Raw genomic sequence first — 23,018 nt, forward strand, 5'->3', positions numbered from 1 at the left:
AATTTTATCTTCATCAGGAGGGTTTTGTCAAAAGCTTGTTCAAGATGCCTTGTTTTCAAAGTTGGTTCTGCATGAATTGTAACTTGTTTTCTAGGTCGAACTAACTTATAAAGGGGAAAATCGCTTTGGCAACTGATCCAGCCTTCTCCTGCCAAAGTTTAAATATTACTCCCTTGTGAAAGTGATCACAGAAAGTATTGTATTAAAAACTCAAAGGATTTCTCTGGACACATTGAAACGGTTGAGCTTGAACCAAGTGTAAAAATCAGGCTTTCCTCTGATTTTTTTTTTTTTTTTTAATAAATTAAATTTCTTTGCTAGGTTTTGATGGATATGTTTGATCAGGATGACATTGGTTTGGTTTCTCTCTGCGAAGATGAACCCTCTTCTTCTGGGGAACTCAACTACTATGACCTAGTGAGAAATGAAATTGCAGAAGAAAGACAATATCTGCGGGAGTTGAATCTGATAATAAAAGTATTTCGGGAAGCTTTCCTATCTAACAGAAAGTTGTTCACACCAAATGTAAGTCCTTTAATAGGTTATTGATGTATAATGCTAATTTCTCCATTGGCAGCCATAGCATATCAATTTTACATTAACTGTATTAGATGTAAAATTAAATTTGCTTTATTGTATGCTAGTGCATAACAACAGCTGACTGTGAAATAAAATGGAGAAATTGCCATTCATAGTCTGAAGACTACTGCTCTCGGTGAGGTTTAATAGTCAAGATTCCCTGTTGGATGCCAGCAATAGCTAATGCCCTTTGGTCAAGTATGTAATAGTGACACTTTTGCTTAAAACAAAAATTCACAGTTATCTACCTGCATGCACAGTGAATGCAGATGAATGCTTGAATTGACATTTGAAGTCTACTCCAGGGCACCCCTCTCTGCAGAAACTGCAAAGAAATCAGCCCTTGGCCCCAGATTCTCTAGCGTATGATTGTGAAGGAAATCTATTTTGATAACTGCTTGAAACTGTATTTGTGGCAAAGTCTGTTTTCAGGAGGCTGGAGTCTTTTAAAAAAAAACAAAAAAAAACCCCAAAAAACTCGGCTCTTGCGAGAGAAGAAATAATAATGAGAGATCGGTGAATCCTTCAAGTGAGAGGAAGGAGAAGGGGACCAGGCCAGCAGAACCTGCACTGGGATTCTGCGGTAGTTCCAGAACGTTAGAGAGAGGCAGCAGGAGACGTTCCCATTACAGCTGAGCGTGGAGGTTCCTCAGTAGCTGACTGGGTATCGGAGAGTTGTGCAAGTGTTGGGACAGAACTCAAATGAAGAAGGTGGGAGGAGAAGGGAGCAATGTGTTGGAGCTGAGGAGTATTCTTCCGTTATATGGGAATGGGTATGAAAGATTTACAAATTGCTTGTCCCCATGAAGAGATCGCCATGGTCTTGGGGCTGTCAGGAGATAAAGCGAGCTGCAGTGTTAGGCTGGGGCGAGTTAGGTAGAAGGCTTTAAAGAAGAGTGTTTCAGAGGGACTGAGGGAAGAGTGCAGGTCGTCAGAAGAGACTGCATAGTTGGGAGTGTTTGAGGGGTGTGGATTTGAAAAATCTAAAAACAGATTTGAAAAAGGACAGTTCCTTCTCTGAACCCAAGTAGTATTTAGCTAAAGTAGTTAAGTAGCTGCTTTAGTTTTACCTGTGGTTTTGAGGATCTGACCTTAGAGCTGCTTTTAAATTGCCTCCTTCATGTTGTGTTCTGAGAGACAAGAATCAGCAGAAGGGAAAATAACAGCTGTGAGCTGTGGCTGAAAAGGCCAGACGTTTCTGTCCGAAGCAGTGAACAGCCTGTGCCAGGACTGCTGCTGCTGCGGCCTGGGAAGGCTGGTGTGCTTGCTTTCACTGGGGTTAGAATTATGCAATATTGGATGGGCCCAGACAAGCCTGCTGGGCTGGGAAAACCATGTAACTTAACTTTCTTCCTAGCTCTTTGTTGGCTCCTCTCCACTTGCCTTTTGGTTCAGACTTCACTAAAAACACTCTGGTATTTATATAAACAAAATGCATGATTCTGAATGCTACTAAGGTATATTTTATATTTGCAGGATATCGATGTGATATTTAGCAACATTTCAGATATTCATGAGTTGACAGTGAAGCTTTTAGGATTGATTGAAGATACTGTTGAAATGACTGATGAAAGTAGCCCGCATCCTTTGGCTGGCAGCTGCTTTGAAGATCTTGCAGAGGTAAGTTTTTTAAATCATTGTTCTGTTTTCTTAATAAGCTTTGGGTCAGGACTGATATTTGATAAATTTACAGCTGTAAAAGGTCCTTTTAATAAACTCCGAACAGAGATGTTCCCTACCCATTCTTTATTAGGTAGGCTAAAGTGTACTCAAAGTATTTTCTACCTGTCATAGAAATCATATCTAGTATGTAAATACAAAACTAAAATCTTCTTTGGGAATGGGAAAGCTACAGTGCTGTAGGGATGCGGATTTGAAAAGTAATTAGCTGGGATTGCTTCCTGAAAGAAGGTGGTCTTTTTTTTCTTTAGGAATTGGTGTCAGGCCCAGCACTATGCAAAAATCCTAGCAGGTGGACCTAGCTCTGCAAGATGTCCGAGTGACTTGCCTTACTCTGTAAACTGGACTAATTCAAACAAAATGTGTTCTTAATTCAGACGAATGCATTATTGCACATCTAGATTGGGAAATATTTCTGCAAAGTAATGACTGGAAAGGAATGAAGTATCAAGAGAGACACACAAATGAGCAGGAACACACCATGCAGCCTTGTAGCAAAAGGGCTATTGATATTCATTGACCTATAAAAGTAAAGTTTTTGAAAAAGTGCTTTACAGTGAGATAGCTCACTGTATCAGTTCATTCAATCAAAATAAGATAGGAATATAAGTACCTTCATGACCTGAGAACAGAGTATGAAATGACTCTGTAATTGAGCAGAGAAAGGCAGAACAAAAAGCAGCATCTGAAAGGTAACAGGACAGTTCAGCTTAGAAATAAGGCACGCCTTTCCAAATGTCAGGTTAGCTAACTCTTGGAACAACTTATCAAGGTAGGTGTGGAGTTTTTGCTGCCTTTGAACATGTTTGAATCAAGCCTAGTCCTTCTTGAAAGGTGTATTGAGCCCAGTGTTTTGAGCTAAAACATAATCAGGTAAACCCTGTGGACATCAAATGAGGTGTTCTGGCCTGCGTGTGTGAGTGTGTGTGCCTGGGAATGCATCTCAGATGAGCCACACGGTGAATAAGAAGTTAATGTTTTTATCTCAAAATTACTATATTTATACAGAAAATGGCAACCAGTAACTTTTCTATTTCACTTTTATGTACGTTCAGTTTTTAAAATCAGAGGAGTGCATGAGCGTACCAGTGCTGTCTGCAAAACAACTGCGTTTTGTTTGGGTGTGAAGAATACGTGTCCTTCAGCCCATATACTCTTCAGCCCACTTATGAATATACCATAAAGATCAAGTTTTGCTGGCCTTACTTGAATAAGCTACCACTCATACAATAGAAAAGTCTGGTTGAATTTTGGTTTACTTCTTAAGATGTTAAAAGCATAAATTGCTTATATAACGGTGACGAGAAGCATTTGAACAGTGGATTAAAGTAAATAGCTATTACATAAAAATTGAAAACCAAATCTTAAAATTTGAAATAGTACAGCACAGTTCTGGAAAACATACATATGTGTTTATTGCAAAAGTTACTCTTAGACATCCTGTTCTTTAAGGGAAACAAATCCTTTTCAATGAATAAAAATCTGACTTGCTTTTTATTAACCGAAAAACTTAGGAATTGAGGAACAGATTATTCTTCAAACCTACTTTTTATACAGGTGGTAAGTTTGAATTTAAAAATTCAAGTAGCACAGAGTGAGACCTACTTAACAACTAGCCTGTTCGATCGTCTCGCTTTATATTCTCTTTTTGTGAATGTGTGCAAAAGGGTTCATTAAAGAAAGATTTACAAGTGAGGTGTTTGTTTGCTCTGGCTATGTTACTGCCAAGCTTGCTCACTTAGGGTTTCCGTTAAAAGATGTTTTTGCTCGTTTGGAAACGTGTTTAAAACAAATAGCCCTTGCATGCTGGCGTTTTCGTGCTTTGTCTGTTTTTCTGCATTGGTTCTCTGAAAGGTTTTAACAAAAATATTTTAATGTTTTTGAGATAAGGAAGTATGGGGAAAATGAAACAATTTTCCCTGGGGCGGAGGGAATTAAAAAACATGATGCCTGACACGTAAGAGTAGGAAATGGAAATTTGTTAATATCCTGATTATCAGTTAGGATTTTTTACTTGGTGGCGAATTTTACAATTCCAATTACCACAGTATGATTGTCTTAGATAATCTCATTAGCAATATTTTACTAGTGGCAAGAGAACCTCAGAACAGAGGGCAGGGTGTCTTTGTGCCTGCTTTGAAGGGGTCTTCAAAAGGCAGCTATGAAAAGCAAGGCTGCTGTCGGTAGACTGTAGATTTGTTCTGATGGTATTTGCATTTTACCTGGAAACATTCTCGATATGCACACAGTGAGAAGGGTGGGAGCCGCTGCCCTAAAGTAAAAGGGGCTGAAATGTACAGACGCCGATCCAGAACTGTGCGCTGTATTAATATAATTTGTATGGGCATCAAATAAACACGTCTCCATAGCATAAATGTGAGAAATCAACTTTGATATTTGAGTAGCTTTTGCAAAAGCTATATTCAACAGAACTGCAAGCATAACAACCGTGTCCAGCGCTGGGCTCCCCAGAACAAGGAAGACATGAATTTATTGGGGCAAGTCCAGCGAAGGGCCACAACGATGATTCAGGGACTGGAGCATCTGTCACACGAGGAGAGGCTGAGGGAGCTGGGAGGGTTTAGCCTGGAGAGGAGCAGGCTCGGGGGATCTTCTCAATGTGTATAAATATCTGATGGGGGGGAGTAAAGAGGACGGGGCCAGACTCTTCTCAGTGGTGCCCAGTGACAGGACAAGAGGCAACGGGCACAAACTGAAGCACAGGAAATCCCACTTGAACACAAGAAAACACTGCTTTACCGCATGCGTGGCTGAACACAGGAACAGGTTGCCCAGAGAGATTGTGGAGTCTCCATCCTTGGAGACAATCAAAACCCGACTGAACTTGGTCCTGGGAAATGTGCTCTAGGTGACCCTGCTCGAGCAGGGGGTTGGACCAGACGATCTCCAGAGGTCCCTTCCAACTCCAGCTATTGTGTGATTCTGTTACGTTTTGAGCAGCACTTCCAGCTCTGCCCTGTGCTTGTGCCCTGTGGCACCGAGGATAGAGCCTATGGAGCAGCTGTAGCCGTCTTTCCGTTCCTGCTACCTAGGGATGCACGCTGGACCCAAACCCTGTGTCTGATACGCTGCTTCGCAGAGGTTTATGTTCATTATTTCTTGGCTAGTATGGCAAGAATAAATATATATGCGGTGTTTTCTCCCCCCACCTTTAATTTGGATCTTTCAAAGCTAAGACCCCGTACTGTATGCTTGTACATCATGGGCAGGGGTGGAGTGTGCCGAAAAGGCAGACTGTAAACTGGATTCAGATTCTGCTCAAGGAGATTGGCCTGTTCAGTAAGAAAGTGTATCTCTTGGTTTCTCTTTGGCTGCTGCTGCTGCTGACTTGCCAAACCTTTTGTTTCACCACCACCTTATATTTCACCGCAAGATACAATCTAGTGTGGATTGACAATGACAGTTGACAGTGATGATTAGAATTTGCCTGTAGAAGGAGAGCACATTCTTTGTCTCTCTTCCCCGCAAAGAGTTTAATGACAGCTGCACCATGAGCAAGGCAAGAAATCCCCTGGCCCCTCTGCCAATAGAAGACCTGAGACTTTACCTAAATGTTCAAATGAGCTTTTGTGGTGTTTGGTACTCCAAACTTCTACAGCATATATTCAGACAAACACTTTTGTATTAAGGTGGAAAGAGGTATGTGCTTGTTCTGGGCATACTGCCATCAACACAGGATAATCCAGTGATTCATGAGTGATTCAGCCCAGTGAATCTTCAGAGACTCAAGAACAGCCTGGCGGGCTTTGGAGCAGGTGATCTATGGGCAGTCATAAATTATTCTTACAGAAGTTTGTGTATGGTCAGGATTTCGTTTCATTCAGCCTGCAGTTCGTCTCATAGAATTGCAGCTAGATACCCCATCCAGGCTCGAGGGGTTTGCACCTGAAAATCTTGGTGTTATCCTGCCTATTATCATATCTCAGGAACAGACTGCTAGATGTACCCAGCAGATTTTGGTGGAGGTTTTCTGTCCAGAGGCTATGGAGGCCTCAACTTTATCCAGGCTTTATTTTATCCTGTCACTGAGTATACCATGTCTGAAATGGTGGGATTGTATTTGAACTCCATTAAGATTTCTCTTGTTTTCCAGTAATCTGCTGGACACGCTGCTCAGCCTACTCTTGCTTCTCAATAGAAGAAGTTTCACAAGAGCCAAATGCATACTTGCCTACTGGTCAAAGAGTATTAGCCTCAAAAGACTCTCTGGAGCCCTCTCGGAGGGCGTTCCTCTGAGACTCGATCAGACTAGTTACTTTGTCCCAGGGTGAGATATCGTCCCAGTCTTATAACATGGCCAGAAAAGTGTGCAGATGTCCAGTGCTTGTGACTGACCGTCCTGGTGTGACGTTTCCTGCTAAGGTGGTGGTACAACAATGCCTCCTTGTGACAGTCTCCAGAGTTCGTCTGAAGTGTCACCTCACTTGTGCTTCTTTCCTAAGTGTTGTTCCTCATCGACGGAGAGGAGGTTTTCTAACCTTGGCGTTTCCAAAATTCTTCTTTAATCAGCATTGTGCATAGGAGTAATATATGCTTGCATAGTGGGCTGCACGGTGGTGGTATAATTCATAGGGCCAGTATGCACTATAGAGTAAATTACTGTTCCTTGTGGAATGTGAGTAGACCGAAAGCAAGAATTTTTCTTGGTTCCCGTTGTTTCAGTAAGGCAAAATTTGTGTTAGTGGTATGGTGAGATTGAGGGATGCTGAGAAAATGTGTGCTTTTAAAATTCAGAAGAAATGACTTGCAGTTTACTAAATATTTTTGTTTTCCAAAATTTAAATTTTCTTAAAGTTCCACTTGTGTTTGAGCTTACTAAAGGAATGAATTGTACGAACTGGGACAGAAATATCCTCCGTCCTTCTTGCATGTATATAATTCTCTGTCTTTATTTAGGAGCAAGCCTTTGATCCTTATGAAACCTTGTCCCAGGATATTCTCTCTCCACAATTTCATGAGCATTTTAATAACTTGATGGCAAAACCTGCTGTTGCTCTCCACTTTCAGGTAAGTGTAGATAAATACTGAATTCCTTTCGTTCTCATGTTTTGAAGGTTTGGAGTTTGTCAGTAATTGCTTACTTCCTACTGGTCTGTGCTAGAGGAAGAAATTGCCTGGGATTCTGGATTGTCTCTGGATTCTGACCTTTTATCGGTGTAAGATACTTGGACTCTGCCCCTTCTTGCAAAAACTGGACACAGCTCTGACCCATCCATGAGTCTTTTGCAGGGGTTTTTTTTTGTGCTCACATCAGATTCCTTGCTTCCTGCTATGAAAATAGAGGGTGACCTCTCATGCCTGCCGCTTCCCTGTTGTGCCTTTTAATGCCAAACACGGGCATCAAGGAACAATATTTTAGTTTTCTTCCTTACATGTCCCAGGTCCCTTGTTTGGAGTTGAGACTGGGACTGGCACTTTTTCCTGAATCATTCCTTTAATAGCACTATCCACCAAGTTCATGTGTGACTTTTTTTTTTCTTCTTTTCCCCCTTTTCCCCCCCTGCCAATGTGGCAGATCTGCTGTTCAGAAGCCTAACTTTGTATTCGGAAGTGTACTTAAAGGAGCTGTGTTCAGTCACTGGTGCTTCCAGCTTAAACCCCTGGTGGTAGAGCTCAGTCTGCACAGTTTGTCGGGGCCTGCATCCCACTCTGCAAGCTGAGGTTCCTCTGAACCTTTCCTTCCGGGCGGGTGTTTCCTCTTCAGCTCTGAGCGCTTGGTAAACTGGAACATCTCACTCTTAAAGATTACTTAGGAATGAAGTAAATGTAAAGCCCAAAGCCCTATTCCAGTTTAAATAGGTAATTGAGTCGTTTGACAATGAATCTGGCCTCCTCTCTGGCTCTCCTCACCAGAAGGCAGAGATCCAAGCTCTGGGCCGTGGACGTGTATGAGCTGTCTCTGGCAATTGCAGAGAGGTGCAGCCAGAAGTCTTAAACTGGGGGTGAGTTCATTTCCAAAAAGGAGATCAGGTAATTCAGTTTCTGTTTAGTAGTTACCTTGGTATGTAAGATAACAGGGATTTCACCATCCTTTGGAAAATTTCTCCTCACCTTATCATCTGAATTATTGTGTTAGTTAACTGCTGGGAATGGGAAGGGATTTCTGACTCATTTTCGAACTCATGAACTTGTGATTCTCAGTTTCTGAGGGGGTTACTAATATTAATTTCTTCTGTATTTGATGAGACCTCCGTATTTCTGTGCTATATTGGATGTAAATTGAAGCACAGCATCCATAATTGGAAGGAGAGGGACATTAGAGAGAACTTGGTGACATGTTTGATTATATAGGAATCCTGGTTGGTCTCGAATATTCCACTGTTTCCTTTAAATGCTGCAGCAAACTGATTTCTGTGGCCCCCAGTAAAACATCTGTTTTGGAAGTGGGTATGAGCATTGCTGGAAATACGTTCAAGCATTCTTCATCCTGAGATGTGGCAGTTCACCCTGGAATAACGTATGCGGCTTAGCTGTAGACACTGCGTTATTCCGAGGTGGCGTCACCTTGAGCTAGTGCTAACTGATGAGTGCAAACAGAGCTGCAATATAAAGGTGCTATGGGCTGCGATACGAGCACCTTTGCCTGAATTAAAGGGTGCTTATAAAATGTCTGCTGGGTAGCTTGCTCTCCTAGCTTTTATATTTGGTTTGCCACTACTAGCAAAAACGCAGGCCGTTGCACTGATTGCCATGTTCAAGGAGGCTGATTCTGCCAGGATTTACTGTGGGGCCGGGGCGCTTTCAGAGCTACGGCTTTGCTAGTGAGCGTGCATCAAAATCCACTCCAGGCTGTTGACAGGAAAAGGTGCTTGCAGTGTCTGGAAACGGGTGTTTACAGGTTCTGTTTACTTGCTGACAGGGAATTTCTTTGTCTCTGAATCTTACCTAAGAGTCTCATTAGACAAAAACGTTTTTGCAAACTGTGTTGTCTTCCTCGCTAGCAGATGTAATCGGTAGGATGCTGGAGGAACGTGGATTGGAAGGGGCACCCTGGGTGTCTCTAATACAACCCTCTTGCTCAAAGCAGGGCTGGCTTCAGAATCAGATCAGGTTGCTCAGGGCCTTTTCCAGTCCAGTTTAGAGTATTTCTGTGTAAGTAATCTTGTTTATTTTTCCTTTTCAGTCTACTGCTGAAGGGTTTAAAGAAGCTGTACGATACGTCCTCCCGCGACTCATGCTCATCCCAGTCTATCATTGTTTGCACTACTTTGAGTTACTACAGGTACCACTCCACACTCTTGTTTCCTGCTGAAAACATTTCTTAATGTGAATTTGAGCTTTTAAATAGACAATTAGATTTCACTTACTGCTTCTGAAAATCTGATAAACATTAATTTCATACTAGTTAGCATATGTCTGAAAAGTAAATCCACGTGAAAAGAAATCTTTGGAAGCATCTATTGCTCTGATCTGAATGTTTAAAGTAGCTATATATTTTATAAAATTAAGCAAACTTTTATTGAATCTGAAATTTAATATAGTTAAAATGTAATGTGGCAATCTTTCAATTCCTTGTTTCTGTGGATTCTAATTTTCTTCTCCATTCAGAAGAAGGTAAGCATAATTCAAATCAGTATTCTGTCTCAAGTCACACTCCAGTTGCAATTCAGCGGATCTTGTGGGGGACGGGGAGGGCATTTCCGTTCAGCAGAAAGAATAATCTGTTCTTAATGTTCAGCCACTTGTCTTGAGTCCTAAATGGAAGAGATTTAGTAAAAAATACCATCTGTCAAAGCATACCGCACTTTCTCCATATTAAGGAGGAATGAAAATAAATAGCTGGTTTCTCATTTTGTGTATTCTAAGAAATGACATTGATTAAATGTTCAGGCTTTATGGAATTCCAATTTAGATGATAAAAAGTTATCCTTGTAGGATATATTTCAAGGATCTTATCACACCAGTTCTTTATGTTGGCGTCTCATCTGTATTTATAAGCGAATCTGAGTATTGCAGCATTATTTATTTTAGAACAGCCTTTGTTTGTTTGACCATAGGTTACTTGCACTTATTTTATTCTGATGTGCACTAGCAAGATAGTCCGATCAGTAGATATTTCCCTTGGGTATAACAGCTAAAAGCCAAAAATTAACTAAGCATGTATCCGTTTGCTTACAAGCAAATGTTTCTGCTATGAGTTACGAGAAGAGAGGCCAGCAGTCAGCAAAAATGTAGCATCTGAGATCTGTAATGATCATACTTGAATGAGTAGTGTTACTGTAGAAAATGCAGTATCTTGAAAAATACTTAGAGCTTTTTAAAATAGCTGAAGATAGTGTGAAAAAAGTTTCTGTTTGCCCCGTTGTGCTGGGAAAGTTTGTAAGGCTTATAGAGTTATGCGAATGATTAAATGGGAAATACTTAAATTAAATGGGTGAAATATCCTGTGGGTTTAGTCTACATTTTATTAATGGCATCCGAAGTTACACTTTTTTTTTAAGTTCTCAATGTAAAAAGTGATAATAGCAGTGTTGTACTGACGTAATTGTTATATGGTTTTCCTTTGTATTTCAAAAGATTTACTTGTATGAAGGAAGAATAGGAAACTTTGCAACATAAAACCTATATAATACAATGTAAAATCTTCTCAGAAGTAAAGAATCTCAAGCTAAAAAACGGGGTTGTTTTCAAACTAGTTCTGTGATTAATACCTAACGTATAACTTTTTTATAGTTTCGTCTAATTTTCATTATCTGTGCTGTGACTTTTTGCATATCACAACTTAGATAAGGAAAATATGGCTGGTTTAATTTGAGTCATGAACCACACATCTCCAACATATGAATTACTAGTATTTTGTGGAAAGGTTTAAATCCAAGTGATTTCAATAAATTTTAATTCAGGAGGCCTTTCTATTGATAGTTTAGAAAAAAGTTGTCAAAGCTAAAAAAAAAAAAAAAACAACACTCTAACCTTTGGTAAACTTTTCTCCAGATTGCTGGACTATCTCTATTGAGATCAGAAACTTTACACTGCCTTAGTTTTAATATTTGCTTTCATAAAGCTTGTATTTCTGTCAGGAGCTCTTCACAAAAGAAAATGCACAAAAACAGATCAAAGAGCTAAATGATGTCAGCACAAGCGCAGCCCAGGTCTGCCCATCTTGCTGTGAAATGAGCACTGATAGCTTTGTAAATAATGTCTCTCTCTCTCAAAATACTTTAACTTCCCTTTCCCTAAGGGTCAGTTGCATTTTTACATATGATAAGTCTCTGGAACTTCTTAAAATGTTCTTGTTTCACATTCGAAAGGCATCATTGGTTTAGTGACCTGTATTCTGGTGAAGGTGGGACTGATTGTGTCTTAAAGCTAGGAATTAGAGTGCATCAGGATGAAGTTAAAGAATGACATCTTAGGCCCCAGCTTTGGAAATAGCCAAGCATATGCCTGGTTTTACAGCTACAGGTACCCTAGTCTCTGCAAAGATATTACTTAAAGGTACTTAAACATGTGACACAGTTACTTGCATATAAATCCTTGTGGTATTTAAGCTATGCACTGTTTGGGCATTTTTTAGTGAAATGACACCTGTATTATTGATGGGAGTTTTGTTTTGACAGTTTTGTAATTTTAAATTTAAGATTGAATGTTTTGCATATAGACTTGGTAGTTGGTTTCTCTAGTGACAGTAAAGGCTGGTTGCTATTTCTGTTCTAAACATGGCACAGAGAAGACAATTCATTTTTTGATAGCCTGTCTTAAGTCTGCAATGCTGTAAGATTTTTTTTTCGGTCTCTTGGAGGCTTTGAGCCAGCTCATAACTCCAGTTAATATTGATAGGTCGGCCTTTTACATGCACGTTCTTAAAACTGTCTCACATCTTTGAAGAATGAATTTTGGCATCTCCCTTAGTTTTCTTTATACCTGTAACTTGAATAGTACAACAGGATGCTATGTGAATAATGATATTAGACTCTGCCTTATTATTTTTTTTTTTTAACTAGGGAATTTTAGTAATGGGAGTGGTGAAATTTGACTTTTATGCAAAGGGTGCAGGATTTCTGAGTAGAATTAGAATTCAGCTGCAGTGATCGACACTTACCTGTCTGCAGTCATCTTCTCCTTGCAGGCACTGAGCAGAGCATCTTAAATACCGCTCTGTAAGGAATAATGGTAAATACTGCCCCTTTTGTTGCGATTGCTTCAGTTTCAGGCTTAAAATTCAAACTTCATGATGTATTTTGAAGACATGCTACATGTACAGCAGTGATTTTTAAAAAGCACACTACTTTTAGGGACAGAGAAATATTTATTCAGCAGTATTAATATGTTATAAGCTTTTAGTATTGCCTCTCTGTTACCACTGTATTTGGCTCTAGTGGCCTTGTTGGAAGACTATCTGGCAAAAATGGAAGCAGAAAAGCAATAAAATATTTTCCTGCCTTTGGTAGAGAGGGAAGCTAAGATTGAGACTGCTCACCCTAAAGGAAGTTACCAAAAAACATTCAGACAACTCAGTTGAGAGATATGAAATAAAATAGTGAATGACTTGCAGAAGAGCAATGATACTTGCTCTTTTGCAGAATGCAGAAGCTAACAGACAGGAATTAAATTAAAAATTTAAAAGCTAAACCCTTCTTAAATCCTCTCTTATCAGTCTCTGGAGTTCAGGATCATAAGATAGTAATACTGAAGTCTCTGAGTAAGCCTGGTCGTGTTTGGTTTTTCCTTTTATCGGGGAGGGAGAACAGAAAACAGTCAACAGAAAACAAAGAGGAGCATGTTAGTGCGCTGTCTTTCAATTTTGTGTTTTAAATAGCATATCCAGAGCATGGGATTACTTTCACCTATTTACCCAGAAGAAAACCACCGTCCTTGTCAGGAGACTCGGGGTACAGGTCAGGCACAGATCTTCCATTCCCCATGAAGCAATACCACAGCCGTACAAAAGCAGATCCTGTAGGCAAAGTAAGCTACCCCGGCTGTACACGGGATGGCACCTTGGCCCCGGAAAGCGCTTTCTCCCAGCCTCCAGCGCAGCCACAGTTCCACTCAAATCATGAGTTATTTCTTCATGCTTGTCAAATATGGAGACCCAAAGAGCCACTTTCATGACTAGACATCAAGCAACAGCCTGAAACACCCAAAATTTCTTACCATGTGTCACTTGCCCTCCACGTTTTTGTGGTCAGCTAAGCAGTTAACAAGGAAGCACATGATTAATTCCTTTAAAGATACTTTAGTTCATTGTTTCTTGTTAAAAGCATCGGTTGCAGTGCAATAGTTTGATGTACAGCAACGAAAACGTGCTCGATTTACACGCACAAGCCATTAAACAAGAGTACACAGCCTTTCCTGTAGCCTTTCCAAATGAGCACTACCACGACAGCTGACACTCAGCTTTCTGATTGTTCTCATGAGCTCTCAAAAAGTGATGAAAATAGTGTTCCAAACACCAGTCAAAGAGTTGACAAGAATTGAAAGAGAAGCAGACTTTTACATGAATCAGTCAGAGGCAGAGCCGAAAGGACTGATGCTTGGGATTCTGGGCGTATGTCTGTGATAAGAGTATATATCTTCTGTGGCATGTTAGTGTGCAGTTTTTGTAACGAGTGGTGTCTGTACATTATCCTCAAGCATTTTGCACGAGAGCCTGATAGACTAGTTAGTCTGCTACTTTGGCAGTGCTGCCTTGTGCAGGGAGCTCTTCGTGGGCCTGCAGGCTCAGATCTTAGGGCTGCCGTAGTTGTTACAGGCTGCGATAATATTTGCACACTGACACATTCTGCCTCCATGCAGTGATTAGGGTCTGTGCAAGTCTTTCAAGCTGCAGAATCTTCCTGCATGGCGCAGAAACCCGTTTGTGCGGCCACCTTACGCAGGATCTGCATCAGAGAGTCCCTTTTGCCCAAGTAACAGGCACAAGGGCTTGATGCGCTTCGAACAGCCTGAGGTGGTTTGTGTCTCTGGTGACCTCTGTATCAAATATGTTTGGTTTGTTTGATCTTCATTAGCGGCAGCGGAGAGATCACCAGGAAGCAGCCTGTGAACACCTTGAGTCAGAGGACAGGCCTCAGTGTGACTTTTCTTTAAGGATGTTGATTGCTTGTTCAAGTATTGGCAGATGACCTTGGTATAGCTTCCTTCAGAAAGGATGGTTATAGCAAAGGTTGAAGGAAGTCACGCTAAAAAAACCCACGACTATCCAGATGGAAAAAATACAGGTAGTGATCAAAAGTTGTTAGGTTATGCAGACAGATAACCCAAATGTATTGTTGTGAAATCTTTAATTGATTATCAGAGTATTCTGGGTTTCAAAATACAATGCTTGGCATTTCTAAGCAGGACTCCCTAATGCTAGCAATGTAAAGCAGAGCTTAGTGCTTCCTCAGTCTTTCAAGCTCCAGGTACGTTTTCACAGTTGGGTTGGTTGATATCGGAATTCAAAGAAACTTTATTTATTGAGCGCAATGCAAAGGACTCAAGGGGTCACATCATCTGTCTGAATTGTGCACAATGTACCAATTAGATGCAATATCTTTAAAATCATGAAAGTAAAGAGAAATCATTCTGTTCAAGTCTGTTCAACTCCAAGAAGGTTTCCCTTTACTGATAAGAAAGTATCTCCTTCCTTCTCATGTGACTTGCAGACACAAGATTATCCCTAATTCTTGCATGTGACTCACTATCTTCTTATCAAGCAAGCCAAAATATATCAAATTCTATCTTTTGATCTTTTCCACTGTTACTTAATCATTGATACCAACAGAGAAACCGCTGTCTTTATGGATTACAAAGGTGTAGCTCCTTGTGAAAATGTTGCTCCTGTATGGTATGTTCTGACACTAGAGGAATTTAGGGCTGGGTAAAATAATTCTTACTTCATCCCTAGATATTTAACACAGTAATAAAAAAAATCGGATACGTTCAAAAGCTTCCTTTCTAAAGTACTGAGAGTCTACGAAACAGTAGCAGTATCAAGTTCTCTGCACACACTGGTTGGTATTTTTTAGTGATTCTGGGAACTTTAAGCAGTGTGTTTCATTACTATTTTTGTCAGTTTTTTGTAAATTAAATTTAATAGTAGTTACTCAATTTATCACCATTGGTATTCTTACATTTCTCTGGCAAAAGCAGGACCCCTTTTCCCCCTTTCTAAAGATTTACATATTTTCTCTGTCTAGCAAACATGTTGCACTTTTGCATCTACTGTTTAGTCAGAAAATATGGTGGTTAAGAACAGGCATTTGGAAAAGTAGATGTTGGTCAAAGATTACAGAGAATGAGGTATGCTTCGGGTAATCCCTCTGACCTTCAGGAGTCTGTGCAGAAGTTGCAGAGGTGGATCAGACTGGTCAGTGGACCTGACCAACATGGATTTTTATTTTTTTTTAACACAAAAAAAGCAAGCCAAATACCATTTAATGCCCGTTACCTCCCAAACACAGCGCTCGTTTTGGAGGGGGTATGTAGGAGATGTAAGCAGAAGGTGTTTTATCAGACTCGGTAGCTTTTTCCACCTTTGGGGTTGTGCACTTGTCATCTTTTCAAACCATTTGTATGTTCGCTGCGTTTTCTATGACTGCTACTGAGGGAAAGAAGGGTTTCCACAGAGGTAGGCATTTTCCCTTCCCTGTACTGTTCCTCAGCTCATAAACTCCCCTGAAATTTTTTGTCCTTGAAACTTTCATTTCTCTAAGACGCAAGATGGAGGTTGTTTGGGCATGTGAAAAATAAAAATTTTAGTATTTTGAAATACCTGAAGGGAGTGGGCCAATCTGGTCAAATCCTGTTCTCTCAATTACTTTTAGAGGAAGCTACATACCCTTGCTGAGGGAACATAGTGGGGAAAGGAAAAGAAGGCTTCTGCCATGCTGAGTGATTGTAAGTAAGATTTCTCTTAAAGTATGTAGGTGAAACAGTGTTTATCCAACACTGCATGGCATATTGTCTTGATTTTACTCAGCAAGTCTGTTTGCCTGAATTTTCTTTAAAAAGTTCATACAATCTGAAACACAAAAGGGGTTAACAAGAAAAATCTCTGTTCCTTATGTCCTTATTTTTGGAGCGATCACCTTAAAGAACCGAAAAGAGGAACTCTGGGCATAGGCTTTTCTCACAGCGTGCTGCTACAATATATGTGTATGACATGAAAGCCAGTTCATTTTCCTAATTCAAGGAGTTTCTGCCTAATGGCAAAGAGAAATCTGGTCTTTATAAAAAGGAAGCATGCTGAAGTTTGCTATTGGTAGCAAACCTTGAATTTCAGACTTTGTTAGTGTGGCAGAATTTGCAGTGCAAAGCCAGCATTTCTTCTTGAAATAGATGAGTTTGCTGAAGCTAGCTGAATTCAGAAGGTGAGAATAAAGGAGGGAGATTCCCGATCATTTTGTCGCTTAGTCTTGCTCTGAAATGTTGAGATTAATTGACTAATTGAAGGAATATTATGTGTAGGTAGTTATATGAAACAGCGTTTAATCCTTCAAGATGTCTAACAAAATTATTATCAGTTGTGAAGCAGGACATTAGTAAAAAGATAACAGGAAAAGCCGTATCTGACAATTAACATTATCTCTTGGTAGCATAAAGGGTAAAGGACTATTTTTTTCTAAACTCCCTCTTGCTCTCTCCCACTGCAAACCTACTGATTCTTCCTGAATATCTGACAAATCTCTTTGCTTTAGTTACATGCATGGGTGGTTTGGAGTGTGCTTCTGGTAGTACTTGGGTCGTTGCCTTGAAGTCGCTGTCTTCCCTGGGCGCTGTGGAAAACCCTGCGTAAGAATGTTTGTCAGTCTTCCTACACCTCTATAAATGAGACAAGTCTGAAAGGAAAATGTCTGTTATGTCACAGCAATTGCAGGAATGCAGTGAGGATGAAGAGGATCGGGAGTGCTTAAAACAAGCCATTACAGCTCTTCTGAATCTCCAGTGCAGCATGGAGCGCATTTATAGCAAACACTCACCAAGACGTCGGCCGGGGTAATAACATACAAAACTTCCCTGGTATCCCAAAGTGGGCAGAGAGGGAGATAAATGGCGGGGCAATGATTGTATTTTTTTTCTTGTTAGATAGCTTTTCAAGGCAAATCTTTATGCCAGTTTTCATTGTAAATGCAGTAGCAGCCCCAAACCTCCACGGTCCACTTCTATGAATAACGTCAGTATTTTAATCTTCCTTTATCCAAAGCAGTACATACGATTTATTTGGAACAATAAACTTGGTTAGGGCATTTTTAGGGTAAAGCAATAATGATATAAACAATTAATTTAGTTGATTTTTAGTCTCCTGTGATGGCAAATGTGGAACGCGCCCATCATGACTTTTTTTCTTTTATTCATTTAAGGGAGCCAGTCTGTCGCTTCTATAACCGACAAATAAGAAGCAAGCACTTGGCCATCAAGAAAATGAATGAAATCCAGAAAAATATCGATGGCTGGGAAGGCAAGGATATTGGGCAGTGCTGTAACGAGTTCATAATGGAAGGTGCGCTGACGAAAATAGGAGCCAAACATGAACGCCACATCTTCCTCTTTGATGGTTTAATGATCAGTTGTAAAACCAATCACGGCCAGTCACGGCTTCCCGGTTACAGCAATGCGGAGTATAGGCTTAAGGAAAAAATCATCATGAGGAAAATACAGATTATCGATAAAGATGACACATCTGAGTATAAACACACTTTTGAACTCGTTTCTAAAGATGAAAACAGTATCCTGTTTGCTGCCAAGTCTGCCGAAGAGAAGAGCAATTGGATGGCTGCTCTGATTTCCCTGCAGTATCGCAGCACGCTGGATAGAATGCTTGATTCCGTGTTACTGCAGGAAGAAAACGAGCAGCCACTGAGGTTGCCCAGCCCGAGCGTGTATCGCTTTGTAGTGGAAGACTCTGAGGATAACATTGTTTTTGAGGACAACTTGCAGAGCAGGAACGGAATTCCTATCATTAAAGGAGGAACTGTTGTGAAGTTAATTGAAAGGTTAACATACCATATGTATGCAGGTATCCTTTACCTTTTGTTTTATTTATATATATATTTATGGTTTTTTAAGGTGGGGCTTGTATGGGTGATGAAATTAATCCTTTTGTCTTTTGCTTGCTTTTTTTGGTGCGTATAGTTAAGTGTAAAGCAAGGTTTGCAGAGATAACCTGTATCTCTTAATAAACCAAGTGGCTTTAGTGACAAAGCCATAAGAAAACTTTGGGCATGCAAGCCCACATTTTTTTAGCGGTCTAGTAGGAGCTACCATGTGTTCTGCTAAACCTGTCCTCCTTCGTACCTGGAGACCATGATGGCTCCAGCAGCAGTGCTCCTACAGGTTGGATGTGTGGAGGAGGAGAAGGGATGGAGGTTGTCTTCACTGTGCTTCAACCTGCTCCTTTCAGAAGTCCCTCAGCTGAAAAGGGTGCAAATCACAACGACAATTCTTCACTCTTCTGTGTCGTAATAGCCAAAAGCCACCAAAATTAAAACTGAAAGTGTGACATGAAATATTAGCACTGATGGAAATGTTTGGCAGATCTTAGGTTTGGGGTGAAAGGGATACGGCGAGGGAACGCAGTGAAGCTGGTGACGCAGTGATGCTGGTGAAATTCCCAAATACTAATGGCCTGTGTTGTGGTTTTTGTAAGACTGCTACGTTAAAAATGGCGTCTAGGCTTTAGAGTCCACCAACTTTTAAACTACTACAAAGCAAAATCTGTCTAGTAATAATGAGGCCTGGTATTTGGATGAGTCTTTTGAGTCATGCGCTTTACTGTGACAACTGAAACTAGTTTGTGTTGAGCCATGTACCGCACATTGCAGTTCAGTATCGGGGTGGCTGGTTGGCGTGTGTAGCCTATAGTTCTGTTGTCTGCGAGCCCCAAGCCATCCGTTTCTGAAACGTGACGGCTTTCTGCAGCTCGCAAATTTACAACGTTTTGCTGAATGAACGGGTATATCTGAGTCTTGGTCCTGATCGCGTGGTTTCCGGAGTTGCTATAACACAAGTACTTGCCATTTTAGCTTTGGGAATGTGCAAACGCAGCAGCGTTGTCACAGAATGAGAGGACAGCGACTTCCGCTTTGCAAGCGTGTTCCTATGTACGGATCCCCTAAAACGCTGAGCAGGGCTTTACAGGGAATTTAAGCCTGCTTAAAAGTTGTCTTTTTCTTGCTCTTCTGTACGCTGCTTAGAACAAACTCGGTGCCCCCTGCTGAAGGCTGCTGGTGTAAGTTAACTGCCCAGAACAGAAACAAGAAGGCCAACAAGCCAGAATCAGCACTTTTGAGCTACCATATATGTTTAGTTTTAAGTCTTTGTGTTTTGCTTAAGAGGTCCACATTGGAGATACATGTATATAGAGAAGTGTCACACACAGAGTATCGAAGAGCCTCTTGTACAAAGTCTCCCGAACAGGTACAGGACTGTGAGTTACTGGCATAAAATACAACATTTGCAAAACTCAGGCTGCAGTGAAGGGGAGGGGGGGGGGTTGAGCGAAAAGCCCCAAGTGTGGGCTGAGACGGCGTGGGAAAATCTGCGACTTTGGGAAGAGCAGGGTAGGATGGAGGGGGCAGGAGCCCGAAAGAGCCTAGCTTGGTGTCGTACCCATGTTTGTAACTGCTGGAGATGCCTGCGCTTCTCCAGGCTGCTGTTCGTTCATTCGCTCCCGGCCGGCTTTGGGCACCGCTGCGTGCCCTGCAGGGCAGCCACGTGCTGCCACCACGAGCCTCGCGCCGGGGTCTGCTGCAGCCGCATGAAGGCTGGGACCAAGTGGTGACCCGTCCTGGCTCGAAGCAAAGTGGTTTGTTTATCATCTGGCTTATTCAAAATCTAAGAAACTCTGTACTAAAGAGTGGAATTAAAAGAAGTTAAGGGAGCAGAATTGGAAACGGTGGAACTAGGTTTGTTTAATTAAAGTTAAACATTTAATCAGGATTTTTTTATTATTGTTATTTTTTTTTGTCAGATGCCTCTGTAGTCTCTAATTACATGGTCAAATGGTGTTTATACACTGTGCTGCCTTCCTCAGTGTCCAAGGCAGATTGTGCTCTGGAGATGAGTCAGGACTGTGTTTAGGGAGGCTGTAGTTGTTTGCATTGGTTGGCTTCAAAGCCGGCAGGGGACTGCAGCGCAGGAGAGGAAGCGTTTGGGTTTGCAGGAGCCGAGCACTCAGTTAGAGGCCTGGATTCTCGCCGTGTTTTGCGGGGCAGGTCAGTGCGTTTGAGAGCTTTTTAGCCGGCGGCCACTGAACTGTGCGTTCCTCCTCCTGCGCGGCCAGCGTGACGCAGCGGGCGTCAATTTAGAGAAGCGCGGCTGCAGGCGACGGCACTAGAAACCCTGCTTTGAACGTGTAAGGAAGCGCTCTCGAGCGTACCTCGTGCCTTTGCGAAATAAGATCCCAAGCGTCCAAAATTGCTGCATGCTTCTGATACAGCATTGCTGGTCAAAGCAAACGTGTCCAGGCCTCGGCTGTCCGATTCCAAAGCATCAGCGTAAGCTGCTGGGGAAGGTGGTTTGTGCCGGGCCGAGAGCCGCGGTGGCGTGCCGACGGGCACGTCTCATGTGAGCGCGGCCGGTGCGGCGGCGGCGGCTGGCGAGGCGACTCCTTGAACGGCCGCGGGTCTTCGCTTTACGCGGCCTCCGCGTGGCGCGGCGGTTCTGCGGCGGGGGGCCGAGCGCCGCGCTGGTGCGGCCGGGGCGGGCGGGAGGTCTCCACTGCTCTCGGGCTCTTAAGAACAGGTAAGACACTTTTGGCAGCGCGAGGTAGGTGGTTTTGATGTCAAGATAATGGATAGGCTTAGCTCTGCCGTGTTTTCCGTATCTTTATGAAAACACGGAAAAGCTGCTTATTCAGCAAGTGTAGGCCGTTCCGTGTGCCCGGACTGAGACACGGTTTTGGGGAGAAAATAGTATATGCAGTTAAATACTTCTCCGGTGAAATGCACTGGAGGGCTACATGAAAATTTCCCAGGCAGTGTTAATTCTGGTATTTTCTAAATTACAGTAACCTTAATATGTTTCCAGCACTTTACGCTTCTGTTTTCCTTGGGAGCATATGTGGTTTTTTGGGGGGGGATTTTGATGTTTGAAATTAGATTAAAAAACACTCCGTCATTTTCTTTCTTTTATCTTTACAGATCCTAATTTTGTTCGTACTTTCCTTACCACATACCGCTCCTTTTGCAAGCCCCAGGAACTGCTGAGTTTACTGATTGAAAGGTAAGCGGCAGCGAGCTTTTAAGAAGACACTGAAAGGCTTTGTGTTCACTTACCTGCTCCTTTTCTGCTGAGGTTTGGTGCCATGTGATACGCGTTTTAGCAAACATGAAAAATGATGAAGGTCATGAAAGAGTAATGTTTTAAAAAGGGATAGCGATAGGAGTTTTTAATACAAGCTGCTTTTCTTCCAAGTTGTTAAATTATTTACCCGATTTAAATATCGGCTGGAGCACTCGGTGTGCCGCCGCTTAGAGGTGGTAATCTTTTGAACTGCTTGAACTGGATCGGGAGAGCGTATCTGAGTGTGCCTTACTGTTGATGCAAATAAGAACTAAAATGTTCTAAGCAGCTTGTTTAATTGGCACAGGCTCTTAATGCAAACAGCACTTTAATACAGCGTGATAAAGCAGCTCTTGGGCTTTCTTCTAACCTTCACTTAATCAAGCTGGCAGGTAGTTGAAAATCTTATATCCTAGTCTAGACATCTTGTGATGACCAGAGAACTAACGAATTATCCGGGTGAGACCTGGGTGTGTTACTACTGCATAGCCGGGGGAGAAAGGACGTTCCGGGCAGACTGGATATTAGATGAGTGCTTTAGTTTCACCGCACTGAATTTTTTAAATGTAATTGCTCTCCATGTCGTACATAAAGGGTTTGTGTTTTATCTTAATTACCGTCAGGTTTTTTGGTGCTTGTATTCGTAGGTTTGAAATCCCAGAGCCGGAGCCTACTGAAGCAGACAGGCTGGCAATCGAGAAAGGGGAGCAGCCTATCAGCGCGGACCTGAAGCGATTTCGCAAGGAATATGTCCAGCCAGTACAACTCAGGTTTATCTGCTTTTAAATTTGTTCCGTTAGAGCCAGATTTTTAGTCCAGTGATTATATTCCGTTCCTGGAGACAGTAATCTCTTCTGGAGACTGCTGTCCTGTCGAGTAGGGACTTATCGTTGTTTGCAGCCAGGCTAATATCCCAAACCGTGTTCTGATTAGTCACACTGATTTCAGTGGTTGTTGTTGCAACTGTACTTTGGTTCTCTGCTGCTCACGGCTGTGATCTCCACCACTGACAGGAACGCTGTACGGCTGCTATGTGCGGTGGGTGTGGGTGAGAGATGTTCAGCTGAAAGTATTTTTAACTGCATTTTGAATGGATTCCTTGTTAACAAGCCCTAGGAAGATAGTTTCTCTGTTCCCATTTTTTCAGTCCTGCTGATGTGTTACTGTTGATGTAGTTGCACGCAGACAGGGAGACTCTTGTCTGGGCCGCGCATTGAGCAGGCTGCAGTGAATCTTCAAGGTCTCGCTGACCAAGCTAACTTGGAGAACAGTTAAGCGTCTCTAGCGTGAACGAAGCTAATTGTTGTGAGTCGCCCTGACGGGGGATTGAGTCGGGAAGAGACGCAGATCCCAGCCAAACATTTATTAGAACAACTTTTATTAATAAGGCTGCTAATAACAGCTTGATGCTAATAATAACCTAATGGCAGATAACTGCCATTGTACATATGGTGCCTTTATTATTCCCTCCCCACACATAATCGTTCATAGTTACCTATTTGGAGCAACAGCAGTTTGCTCAGAAGAGG

General features: G+C 41.8%; 1 protein-coding gene across 1 annotated transcript in view; it reads left to right on the forward strand.

The window, feature by feature from the left end:
- SOS2 (SOS Ras/Rho guanine nucleotide exchange factor 2) overlaps positions 1-23,018 on the forward strand; it is a 57,737-nt gene that overhangs the window by 19,431 nt on the left and 15,288 nt on the right. Inside the window, exons 5-12 of the mRNA XM_067295195.1 lie at positions 322-525; positions 2,056-2,199; positions 7,177-7,287; positions 9,404-9,502; positions 17,075-17,202; positions 17,568-18,223; positions 21,348-21,429; positions 22,137-22,259. Coding sequence (XP_067151296.1) covers positions 322-525; positions 2,056-2,199; positions 7,177-7,287; positions 9,404-9,502; positions 17,075-17,202; positions 17,568-18,223; positions 21,348-21,429; positions 22,137-22,259 — 1,547 coding nt within the window. The remainder of the gene's footprint in view (positions 1-321; positions 526-2,055; positions 2,200-7,176; positions 7,288-9,403; positions 9,503-17,074; positions 17,203-17,567; positions 18,224-21,347; positions 21,430-22,136; positions 22,260-23,018) is intronic.

The sequence above is a fragment of the Apteryx mantelli genome, chromosome 4 (genome assembly GCF_036417845.1).
Source record: "Apteryx mantelli isolate bAptMan1 chromosome 4, bAptMan1.hap1, whole genome shotgun sequence".
Taxonomy (NCBI): domain Eukaryota; kingdom Metazoa; phylum Chordata; class Aves; order Apterygiformes; family Apterygidae; genus Apteryx; species Apteryx mantelli.